Source organism: Pollachius pollachius (assembly GCF_949987615.1).
Source record: "Pollachius pollachius genome assembly, chromosome: 5".
NCBI classification, from domain to species: Eukaryota; Metazoa; Chordata; class Actinopteri; order Gadiformes; family Gadidae; genus Pollachius; species Pollachius pollachius.
In genome coordinates this window covers 8,077,298-8,090,299 of record NC_136938.1, presented here as the reverse complement: position 1 = coordinate 8,090,299, position 13,002 = coordinate 8,077,298, and the positions used below count along the sequence as shown (strand labels likewise).

The following is a 13,002-nucleotide window of genomic DNA, read 5'->3' as shown; positions in this document are numbered from 1 at the left end:
TGTCCTCTTAATCAGTAGCATGAGCTAAATGCGGACTTTTGTTGGCTGTGAAGGAGAAGACAGATATAACCAAGGTATAAAGATGCTCAAGATCTACTGCAGCCCATTTATTTTAATGTGACTGTGAGCTGTACAACTTGTCAGACATGAACATTTGATTTGTTTCAGGTCTCCTCTTCGTGGCATAAGAAATATAAGTGGCCAAAGTAAGAAAGGTTTTAATAATCAGGAAGACCTGTGGTTAAAGAGTGAATACTTAACAGCAACTGGGAGCTGTTGCTGATGTAGCAGAAGCTATAGCAGTAGCACAATGCAAATTAATAAGAATCTGCAGAGTGTCACGCCAACTGCATGGGAACCCGTAGAATAATGAACAAAGAGAGACACAGAGATATGTTGAACACAGGGACGGATAAGTTGAACACAGGGACAGAGATCTTTGAACACAGGGACACAGAGACTTCTGGAAACAAGGTCCACTGGCACCACAGCTACAAGAAGCTGGAGACAAGATATGAAGGGAGAGAGAGATAACAGAAAGAAACAGAGCTGAATCCAAAACATCAGAGAATAAGTGTGTGTGTATGTGTGTGTGCCTGTGTGTGTGTGTGTGTGTGCCTGTGTGTGTGTGTGTGTGTGTGTGCGTGTGTGCGTGTGCGTGTGTGTGTGTGCATGCGTGTGTGTGAGTGTGTAGTTAGGGGCTCGACTGAGTAGATGTTGTATATTTTATGCATACTTTGATGATGTCATCACAGGGGAAACAGGAAGTAACCAGTAACCCACCACCCAGGGGGAAGGGAGACATCAGGTCATTATTTTCTGAACGTAAAGAGCTGGAAATCTCAGACGTTAAAGATGCATGACATCATACTGGGAAAAAAAACGCTTTCATCAGCTGGAGAGATGGATTTAACGAACAACAGTTAGAAATGAAAAAACAGAACTCAAACTACCCCAGTTTAGAAGAGAAAAAAGAAACACAGTAAAGTATCTCCTCAAAATGTACTTGAGAGGACGATGATGAGGAACATCAGAGAGATGTGAGTTGCACTAGACTGGGTAACCCCAGCCCATTCTGCCGGCGATTTGAATATGCCCTGCAGAAGGGTCTGGAGAGGAGCAATACATTTCTTTCTGCTTTCGATACGCTTTTGCGGGACCTAATCACAAAGCTGGCTTTTCCCCCTGTCACGCTATTGGTTGGTTTAACACAATGACGACAGGGAAGCGACGGTAAGCAGCCAATTGCGTACAGAGTCATTTGAACTGGGCCCGTTGATCACGCCTCTTGTGCTGAAGAAACTGCAGCAGCCTAACCAGACCAACGTGCACTCGACGATTGAGCTTGGTCTGGCAATAGCCAGGCTAGAGTTGCACAGCATTGCCCAGTCCCAGTGAACTCCCTGCCTGGCTTGACCCGTATGAAACCCTCTCCCTGCTGACGTAGATATCCCTGAGTCTGCAGACACCAGAGGAGCAAAGCATTCTCCTGATGGAGCGGTGGGATCCCCAATCCTCTCCCTTCCCCATCCTCCACGGCAGGGGCACAGCCTGTGTTGTTTTATACTGCATGATACTACCATCCATCACCGCTGCTGTGTGTGCGCGTGTGCCTGTGCCTGTGCGCGCGTGTGTGTGTGTGTGTGTGTGTGTGTGTGTGTGTGTGTGTGTGTGTGTGTGTGTGTGTGTGTGTGTGTGTGTGTGTGTGTGTGTGTGTGTGTGTCTGTGCATGGACTGAGAAGCAGCATACTACGGACATCAGAGCAGGAGGCCCATTAATAAATCATCGTTCAGTGACAGCAGTGGCTCCTCTGTCACCTTTTTTGTTACAAATCTATAACCCTGACTTCCTCCATGCCGGTTGCAAGAAGAAGGGTGGTGTGTGTGTGTGTGTGTGTGTGTGTGTGTGTGTGTGTGTGTGTGTGTGTGTGTGTGTGTGTGTGTGTGTGCATGCGTGTATTTGCACTTGCTTTTAATGAATGAGGGAAAACATTATTCATCACGTACATATCAGGATGACACATGATGTTTGTTTTATATTTACATATGTACAATGTGGTCAAATGCCTACACTGTTTTATTTTAAAATTGAGATGTCTGGTATGTGTGTGTGTGAGGTTGATTTGAAAAGAGTACACATACCGTGGTCTTAAAATGAGTTGTTTGTTGTTTGTTGCTAATTGTTGCTTTAGCAGAAAAAGCTTGGAGGGCATTTTACTGCATGAGGAAACAGTTATTCAAATTGCATATTCCGTTAATTATAAAAGATAATTCATACCAAAGTGAACATGTTGCTAAAGATTGTATGGGAGAAACTCTTTTGAAATTTGAATGGGCTCCATACTTAACAATAATAAAATAACCCTTACCCCTTAGGGCCATAAACTGGCTGTTGAAACTGGTCGTCATAGAAACCAACCAAGAAATTTAACATTTTTTACTCAATGTGAAGGAGGAGAAATAGAGAGAGAATCTCCCTTCCTCATAAACTGAACAAAATGTAATGAAATCAAAAAAAACTTAATCACCAAATTTACAAAGAAAATTCCACATTTCCCAATCCTCCAAAAAGACTAGGTAGAAAAACTCCTACTTGGTGAAAATCTAAATACAGCACTCCTGGCAGAGGAGGCAGAATGCCACGAGAAAGAAATATTCATATCGTCATATAGTCACAGAGAATCATATAGTCACATAGGTCATCGATTGTGTGCAATTTTCTTTGTATCGCACAATGAGTCTATGTGTTGAATGTTATAAATCTGTACATACATGTACTTGTTACATTTATATACTAATGTAACAAGTCCAAGCCCCGAAACCACGATACATGAGGCATCAGAATAATGCTTCATCCCTCCCCAACACTCTGACAAGTATTTCAGCTATCTTAAGTGTAACACCTTTGAAAACGTGTCTGGAAAGAGAATCTATTTTCTTTTCACTTTTCCCCCCTAAGAGTTATTTATAAATGTGTGGTTATAGTTTTAAAACATAGATCCTGCAGAGTGTACAACACAGCGAGTCGTCAAACTGCAATCATACTGTCATAATTAATGAACTATTATGATAATTAACCAATGCCTGGATTGCTGCCGGCCACCCGTCATGTGCAAGCGACATTCCCATATTTAGAGATGCTGTCGATTTCAATATCCAATGCAAGGCTAAGTAGCATAACTCCTGGCAGTGGCTTCAAGATAGCCCCATTAACAACTTGCTAATCATGGTGGAATTTCTTTGGTTAGCTGGATCAGTTTGGGATCCGCCCTCAGGGCTGTGGGCAGATGGAAATGAGGTGATTTCCTTTCCCTGTCCTCTCCATCTTATCTTTAACTTCTCCAACCGACCATCTACAAATCTATCTGAACTCCCTCTGCCGTTTCCCTTTCATCTTCTACTACCTTTTTTTGCTTAGTTGGGAACCATACGAATCTCGCAAGCCCATGTTTCATTTGCTCTGCAGATAAGGTCTGGATCTCCTCCAATTCAAAAAGATTGCTGCCCAGGACTTGGCAGAAATGGGCACTGCGTGTGGGCACTGCCAGGAGATAGACCAACCAATCACAACGGTTTATCTAACAGAGGCGGGATAAATATGACGATGGAAGCATTTTGACAACAAATACAAAGATGACTGCCGCTGATTCCGTCGTCGAGATAGCATTAAAAAGCTGGACGGTATATTTTCACTAACTGTACGTTCACACCAAAAGCTGTAAAAGACGCAAAATCGCAGAATAGCTGTCCAAAATATTTACAGCTCATATCTTTCTTGCGCGTATGTCTACTGGGACCCACGCCGGCGAGAGATATCTACATTCCGATTGGCTGGCGGTCATTTACAGCCGAAACGCTACTAGCTCATTTGCATAGAGTTGAGCTGTTTTCAACTCTCATTTACAGCTTTACATTTACATTTAGGGCATTTAGCAGACGCTTTTATCCAAAGCGACTTACAAAAAGTGCATTTGTTACAATAAGTACATTTGTCATAAGAAGTGAAACAATATATCGCTGTCGGTACAGTAAAGATGTTCATAGAACCAAGTGCAAGTATTACAATCGCTAGGCTAACCCATTCCCCGTGTAAAGCAACGATAGCAGCTACTGTAGACGCTACACAATTAAGTACCTTGAATAAGTGCAATGTGCAAGTGCCAGGACGTACAACATTCAATGGTGGCTGTGCATTGGTTTCTATGCAGAGTCGAGGCGAACTCTGAACAAGTGAGTTTTGAGTCTTTTGCGGAAGCTGGTGAGCGACTCTGCGACCCTGACATCGGTAGAGAGCTCGTTCCACCACTGAGGTCCCAAAACAGAGAAAAGTTGTGACTTCGCTGATCGACCTTTGCTTGCTCTTAGCGATGGCGGTACCAGACGTCCAGCTGAGGTAGTTGAGCGGAGGGATCGAGCTGGGGTGTGTGGCTTTACTAATGCTTGGAGGTAGGCAGGGGCAGTTCCATTGACTGCATTGTATGCCAGTACCATCATCTTGAATCTGATGCGAGCTATTACAGGGAGCCAGTAGAGGTCTCGGAAGAGGGGGGTTACATGTGAGAACTTTGGTAGGTTGAACACGAAGCGCGCCGCCTCGTGTTCAACCTACCACGATGCGCTGTAAGGGTTTAATCGCAGAGGCAGGGAGTCCAGCCAGGAGCGAGTTGCAGTAGTCGAGGCGGGAGATGACCAGTGATTGGACTAGAAGCTGAGCTGCTACCCTTGTGAGGAAGGGCCGGATCCTGCGGATGTTGTAAAGTGCAAATCTGCAGGATCGGGCCACCGCAGTGATGTTTGCGGTGCAGCATAACTGATTGTCCAACACTACACCAAGGTTTCCTCTCAGCTGCCCGCAGCTCTGCTCTATATGTGCGCAGAGATTCAGACAGTCAAGGAGGGGGGGTGAAGATCGCGCCGGTCTGGAGTGGAAGGGACAGAGGGAGTCCAAAGAGGAGGAGAGGGAGGATAGCAGCGTGTCAGAGGATTCCTCTGTGGATAGTTGAGAGAATTGTTCAATAGAAGGTAGTGAAGACAGAACAGTTGAGGCAAACGTAGAGGGAGAGAGAGTTTTGAGGTTGCGGCGGGTGGTGACAATGTGGGGACTAGAGAGGAGGGGGGGAGAGGACTTTAAGGGGAGAGAAAAAGCAACAAAGTGATGGTCAGACACGGGGAGTGGGGTAACAGAGAGAGCAGAGGTGCCACAGGACCTTGTGAATATCAGGTCAAGCTGGTTCCCTGCCCTGTGTGTGGGAGGAGAAGGGGATAGTGTTAAGTCAAAGGTGGCAAAAAAGTTGGTTAATTCAGGTGAGTGCAACTTCTCTGGCAGGATATTAAAGTCGCCAAGTATAAGGAGTGGTGTGCCATTTTCAGGAAAGCAGCTGAGAAGGGCATCCATTTCGTCATAGAAGTCACGAAGGGGACCAGGGGGACGGTAGATTACCACAATGAAGAGCTTGATAGGAAGGGTGACAGTGACAGCGTGGATTTCAAATGCAGATCTGGCCAAGTGTTCTAGTGGAAGGACCTGATAGGACCACATCGGAGAGATGAGGAGTCCGGTCCCTCCTCCTCGCCCCGAAGGTCTAGGGGTGTGTGAGAATGAGTAAACAGTGGAAAGGGCAGCAGGAGTGGCAGAGTTTTCTGGAGTGATCCAGGTCTCTGTCAGGGCCAGGAAATGGAGGGTATTGAGGGACGCGTAGGCCGAAATAGAGTCTGCCTTTTTGACCGCTGACTGGCAATTCCAGAGGGTTACGACGCCGAGCAGAGGATCTATTGTGGCGTCGTCTATGAGTAGAGATTCTAACGATAATTGAAGTACGACACATAACTACAATACCGTGGCCTCTAAGGTCTTCCTCGAGGGTCTCCCACAGAGAGACTCCCTTAGTCTTTGTTTCCCGGGTCTTCCTGGGACTCCCACAGAGAGACTCCCTTAGTCTTTGTTTCCCGGGTCTTCCCGGGACTCCCACAGAGAGACTCCCTTAGTCTTTGTTTCCCGGGTCTTCGTTTACTGGGTCCTGATGCTAAAGCTGACGCTACTCACACTTAGCCTTTAAATGCACATGGTAGCTCAGGCAGCCTTAGCTCCGCCCAGTCAATCAAGCCTATTGTTCACACCTTGTGACCGAAACTAGACTCAACGACCTTACTATCAACAACAACACAGCAAAAACCAACACTGCAGAAACTAGGGTTAAAGTTAGTACAACCAATTGCAATGCCAAACACTATAATCCTTAGCTTCAAGACTCACCACAGCTAGATATGAGACGACCTTCTTAAAGACAAAATGTAATGTAGCTTTACAGCTTTAAAGCAATCGTTCAAGCGTTTTATCACTCCTATCGCTTTATTGCGCATGTAGAAAGTGAATGGGCCTTTATCGCTCGAAACGCTTTATAGCTTTTGGTGTGAACGTACAGTAAGAGAAAAACAAATACCTGCGCTAAAAGCTTTTTTTGAGAAGAAAGATGTTTTTTTGTCGCTCAGTGCTGCACCTGTCACCTGTTTCGTTGCTTTGATTGGTAGGACCATCCAATTGCGTCCAGAAGCATTTTGGTCTGCGTCCGATGGTGACGCCCCTTGGAAATCGAAAAATGAACGGAGAGGTTCCAGACTAATTTCAGTTTGCGATATGTTTATAAACATAAACCCAGACTTAGGCCTACTCTTTTCACACTTTCCCGCCAGTCTGTCTACTCCTCAAAGACAGGTGGCCAACCTGACTGAAAATATAAATTCAGCGCTCATTGTTAAGCCTCTGACAACCAGTCTGAACATATCAAAAAATTAAACATGATGTTGAAATTAAGTGCTTTATGGTCCATATGCTATATTTGAAATGAATAGATTACTGAATAAAAAATGACAAGCTATGAATCATTTCAATTAAATTTGTCATGGTTAGTTGCTATATCATCATATTCTAAAGATAGTCTCCAATACTAATCTGTGTGTTTTAAATCATTCGCTGAGCTTCAAGGCTGTCCATATATTGTAATTCTCGTTTTCACAGTATGAATCTGTTTTATGGTTTAGCCATAAATACTTTGGTTTTGCTAATACTATTTGCCAAACATCCGTGCTGCATGGTTACGAGATGGAGTGGTTTGAATATATATAATTATTTATATGCTGAACCAAAAATGTTACATTGCATCTGATTGGTTTGTTCATCATTCAACAGGGAGTTTTGTTTGAGAGTTTGCTGACATCGGCAAATTCACTTTTAATCCTACCCAAATTTAACCTGGGACCCGAAACACCCCCAAAAAATAAGTGGCGACAGTTTGCATTTGGAACAAGATTAATTCTTATGACTTCTTTTAATGCTTATTAAGAAGTATAACCTGCCCTAAATGACATACTTTAAACGAAAACACAGATTTTCCTTGTCAGAGGCTTTAAGGATTATCAACCGTGTGTCAGGAGACTAAGAGGGAGAGAAGTTGAACTGGGTCAACTGGTCCCGGACGTTATAACCCTACTCTCAATCAAATCCGATCTGTGATTTGAAATTCACTTGTGATCCAGGATCAGATAGCCCAGCTAGATCAACATTTAGAATAGGACAAGAGAGACCCTGGAGGCTGGAGAACTATCCAAACAATTTTTGCACACGACAGTGAAGTGTGGAACCTCAGAGCTGTGAATACGGCGCATGCCCAGGCATTTTTAAAAAATCCTTCATTTATATTTCAATACATGTTTGTCTTAAAAAACAGAAAATGTTGGGTTTAGGGCTAACAGTCCTAGCAAAGAAGGAGGTGTGTCATCCCCATGGTTACGGCCCATGCAATCTTTTTGATACATTTATTGTTCCTTCATAGCTGAAGAGTGTATAATAAGCGATGTGGCATATGAAATAGGCCTGCGTAAAACTTTAAGGGTCCAAGAATCTGAACCTTCTTTGTGATGAGGGTATGAAACTCAACTGCTGAGGCCATGAGCCTGTGAAGGAATTGGTGGACAACATTTGCAGACAGATGTCCCACAGACTCCAAGTTCTTCTCTGGGAGGCCGCAGCACTGGACTCCAGGTTCAAGAGAATAGCCTTCCGGTGGGACGGAGCCCCTGATAAGGCCTATCAACGCCTCTGCATTGCTGCAGCGAGGTTGACAACCAGTAGGCTGAGGGAGTAGAGCAGAAAGCAGCCGCACAAGAAGGGAGCTCTACACAGCTTGTGCCATCTGGAATGCCATCTGGAGAGACTTCGATGAGAATGTCTCTAGGCTTGTGACAAGCACTCGTAATCCTACGGCCGATTCTGCCCTGGCGGTTTGTCCATTTGTTGAGGAGTCTCTGGTACCCAGGTCCTCAAACCCTCCTCATGTGCTGGCAAAATCGAAGGGGTGGTCTATCCCAGACAGTTCATGGTCTGTGAGCTTGTACGCCTCAATGCAAACCTGCAGTACATATCCAATCAAGATCTTCATATTCACCTGACAGACGTCAGCCGACCTGCATGTATACAGGGCCACCTCCCTCTTCCTCTTTCTATCCTCTTACTTGGAATGAAACTACTTTCTGTTTGTGAAAATAAACTTCTCAGGAGATTTATAGCATTATGCACACACATGAACACACACCTCGCTGTCTGGAAACTTTCACAAACTGGCTGGCAGTATAGACATAGGACATCATCTCTGTTGTCTCAAAATGATGGTCTTATTTTAGGAACAGTGACAGAATGGTATCGATTACTATGTCGACAATCATAACACATTACCAGGTGAAAAGAAAAAGACCTCTAGAAAGGTTGGCCATGTCATGGGTCCCAACAAGCGAATACAAACAAGTAGGTGTGCGTTGTGAAAGGGCCCAGGCCCCCTCCCTGTGGGGGGCCACAGGATATAACATTACCCTGATGATCTAAAATACAATTTTTTAATTGAGTCACATAAAAAAAACTGATCACATTGACAAATTGATCAATACAAATCACAACAATATTTCCCTTCAACCTGTGTGGATAATTTATCTTTATTATGTCTCGGCTGTTTCGTGTATGTTTAGGTTGTGTAATGAAAGGAAAACGGACTTGCAAGTGTCTATACTATTTCTTCTTTGTACCTTTAAAAGGGGTTTCACAGGGACAGAGCGAACTCCTTGTTAATGGCTGAGCCTCGCAATTTGATGAAAAACTTAATCCACACCACCTGGCCGCTTCTTCAGTGCCGTTCAGCATGCTTCACATCGCCATCCTTCTTTCATTGGAAATACATCGGATCGCACCGCATCGGGGGACAAAGCTAAGGACTAGTGTGAACTTATGAATCAAATCAAAGATTAAAAGCCAGTTAACAGAAGCTGCTTTGATTGATTTAACATTACTTGCTTATGTTATGCTTTTAATTGTATATCTATACACCAGAGTGCCAGGATTTGGCATCATCAAATCAAATCCCTGAAAAACGAAAAAAATGAAAAAACCCTGAATACCAATTGGCTTAGCGTTGTCTACATGAGGCCATGTGTATTCACACACACACACACACACACACACACACACACACACACACACACACACACACACACGAACTGCCAAATAGTAAATCATTGGCTTTGCATCAGCGAAGTAGTGAAGACAAGGATTGACACCTATTATCCTATTACCTTTCCATAAGACATAGTAGGCTAGTTTACAGAAGATTGCATCAGACTCATTCAAATTCAATGGCATTGAGTCTAGACAAGCACTGTGTGAAACAAACACCATCCAATATGCAACAGGGCTGCCGAGAATCCAGTTCCTCTAGATGTAGTTTAAACTTCCTCTGCGTCTTGTTATCTGCTTTGTACCAAGTGCATTACAGCCCAACAGAGACCAACATCTTAGTGCATGGTGGAACCGTATTCATCAGGCCGGAGGGCTTTAGATTCATCACAACGGTGCAGGAAGGTGTTTGCTGACAACCATGAAGTAGCACCGCACCATCTTATGGAACATCTCCGCATGCACTCAGTGGGTTGGTCATATTCTCACTTTATCATCCTTGATGATATTTGCTGGTTCAAAACTTCTGGCAGCAACTTGGAACAAACCTTCCATGAGTTCTGTGTTGTTATGGTTTATGGTCATGGTCTTTAAAATAACACAACATGCAAATATCTGAGGGGATGCGGTCCCTTTTCCAACCACAACAAAGATATTCTCACAAACTACTTGATACAGATCCAGTTGTATGCTGGGGGCAAGTGTTGAATTGTATGCACTCCATAAAGTAGCCCCTCCATTGAATCCTTCAAGAGTTGAAGTTTTGCCAGAAACGCATCAGCAAAGATTTTTTTTTGTTAAAGATGGTTTCATGTGGTGTTTATTAAAGCAATCACTCTTAAGAAAGGATTGAGTTAACGTCACAACCAACTTCAGCTCATCCAGTTGCTTAAAAGCAGCCAAGCCATTCATGACCCAACATTACACACATGAACAGAAAATAGTATCAGATATGAAGTGGAAACATGTCCCTGCCAACATCCAGCCCTTTGAGGCCTTCAACCTATGTTCCCTCCAGAACCTGGGAGCCACATCTGGCCTCTAGCGGGCCTTCACTGAGCTGCCAATCCAGCTGTGGAACTGCCATCCAAAAACATCCCTTCCGCCAACGCAGACCAGAGGAATGGCGACCAATAGCGCTATTAATAAATATCAAAAGTTGTTGGCATAAAAAACGAACCTGACCCTGTTAAAAGTTGAGTTTTCAAGTTTTGAATCTGAAACTAGATTAAAGAAAAATCTGAACTAGAATGAGAGAAAGTAGGGCTGTGTGAACTTGAGTCTAGACTTCACCATGGCAGGAAAAGCAGAAGACAGCTACAGTTAAACTGGAAAGAAGGGTTAGGGTTACACACAAACAGTGTGTGTGTGTGTGTGTGTCTGCATGCGTGCGTGCGTGCACGTGTGTGTGTGTGTGTGTGTGTGCTTGTGCACGTGCGTGTGTTGGAAGCAGGTCTATTTAAACGTGGCTCACTGTAGCCACGTTTAAGCAGGTGAGGGTACCAGGGAAGGGGCAAGTCAACAGTCCACAGCAGATGCCCTTGGATGATTGAGCAACCCTATCCAAATAGCATGTGACCTTTGCCCTACGATTATGCATTGCTGACATTGACGTAACACTTGTGGTACAGTATAACTAAGAAAGGTCAGGTGGAGGCTGTTCAATATCTGAACAGCTGTTCAATAAAGAGACGTTCTTCTTATAGTGTCATTTACCAATTTGACGACAAGCATAAAACTCACCAAGTTTCACCCATTAACATGCATACACACACAGACAAAGTTGCCACATTGAAATTTTCACCTCCACTGAGCTCATCCATCTTTGTGTGAGTCTTGTATAAACATGGTACTCAGCCTCTGAGCTCCTACTCTCAAGCATTAAGCGTAATTAGCACAACAAAATACACATAATTTACCCCTAAAGGTGCTGTAGGTTAGATTTGAGAATTGTAAGAGAGAGAAAGCATGAAAGAGTGGAATAGAGCAACATTCTGGAACTAGAAACCCTCCCTTCCCTTCTGCTCGATCCCTACGTTTATTTGCTATTGTGGAGATTTGCATTTGCTCTTGTTTGACCAATAAGAGTGATTCCCCGAACCCATTACGCCAGAGCTCCTCTGGTTGGTCAGAAAGGCGCCGGGAGCCTCTTAGATTTTAAATAATGTAGGTTCATACTGATATTCTCACCGCGAGTTTCACTCACTGATCGCGTACGCTATTTGGGTGTAAAAAAACATTTAACAAAACAATGCCTCTTACTTCTTGTCTACAGCGCCTTTGATCTACAGCTGTCACTTGGTTGTGCAGCAGTTCCCAGCCTATTCCCTGTCTAATAAAAAGGAGGCACGATACATTGAATGAAACGGACACCGTTTTCGCTAAAAACGTGCACTCTCTCAGGTGTGGGAATCTTTGAGCTTCCAAAATAAAAAGTAGATAGACGTTGCATAACTCTGCACTCTGCTCTTCAATGATCTGATTGAGAGATCAATTCTGGTTGCACACTGAGCGGGGAGAGATCTTTGTAACTCCAGCTATCCAACATCTTGTTAAAATTCAATACGAATGAAATACAGCATGTATGAGTATCCGATATGAGCTCGGAAGGGGATCACAGCAGAAGCATGTATCGGTCTTAGGCGTTTGAAGTTTTCCAGTATCTCAAGACTGATCACCCTCGACTTAGCGATCAATGGGATGTCAAAGAATAGCCAGTATCCTACCTTTGCTGGCAGGGGAACAGTTGTGTCTTTTGATAGCTCCAGCTTTACGGTCTTGCTTGTTCCGGGGATCCAGGCTCCCTGGCGTGTCCATGCCTGTCGTAGCGGGCTCACAGCTGCGCGTTCCCGGGTCGATCGCCGGATCCTGCGGTGACTCCATAAATCACCTTTAATACCAGATTCAATGATTGGAAAATGTCATTTAATAACTAACAGGCGATGGAGTGGTTTCGCAACTAAAAGCAATATGACGTCTGTCAAAGCGAGGAAACCTGAGAGCCGTTGTGATGGTGGAGTAGTAGTAGTGAGTGTGTGTGTTTGTGTGTGTTTGCGCGCGCTTGTGAGTGTGTGTTTGCGTGTGTGTGTGCGCGCGCTCATGCGTGTGTATTTGTGTGTGTGTGCGCGCGCTTGTGAGTGTGTTTGTGCGCGTTCGTGCGTGTGTTTGTGTGTCTGTGCGCACTTGTGTGTGTGTACTCGTGCATGTGTATGTGCGTGTGCGTGTGTGTGTGTGTGTGTGTGTAAGAGATAGAGAGAGAGGACTTGCCCAGGAGCAAAGCTTCAGAGTCACTCAAGAGAATTCTGACTTCGCCTCATGTCCGAGAATCTTGCGACAGCACGGACACAGAATCCAGATAAAACTGGCTCGACGGAAAGGATTGTCCTCCATGGGTGCTCAGGCGGAATGAGCCGCTAAAGTCGCATGGCACACACACGATCATCAAAAGAGAATATATACCATTAATGAATTAATGAATGCACTTGAGTGTCATTGATTGATTTACC

At 44.3% G+C, this 13,002-nt stretch overlaps 1 protein-coding gene across 1 annotated transcript in view; it reads right to left on the bottom strand.

Annotated features, from left to right (window-relative positions):
* The window catches only part of LOC307076262 (nuclear receptor ROR-alpha A-like), a gene marked incomplete at both ends in the record, with an annotated part of 87,917 nt that extends 75,538 nt beyond the window's left edge, over window positions 1-12,379 (bottom strand). The window contains one exon of the mRNA XM_079737197.1: window positions 12,223-12,379. Coding sequence (XP_079593323.1) covers window positions 12,223-12,379 — 157 coding nt within the window. The remainder of the gene's footprint in view (window positions 1-12,222) is intronic.
* Window positions 12,380-13,002: the final 623 nt, after the last annotated feature.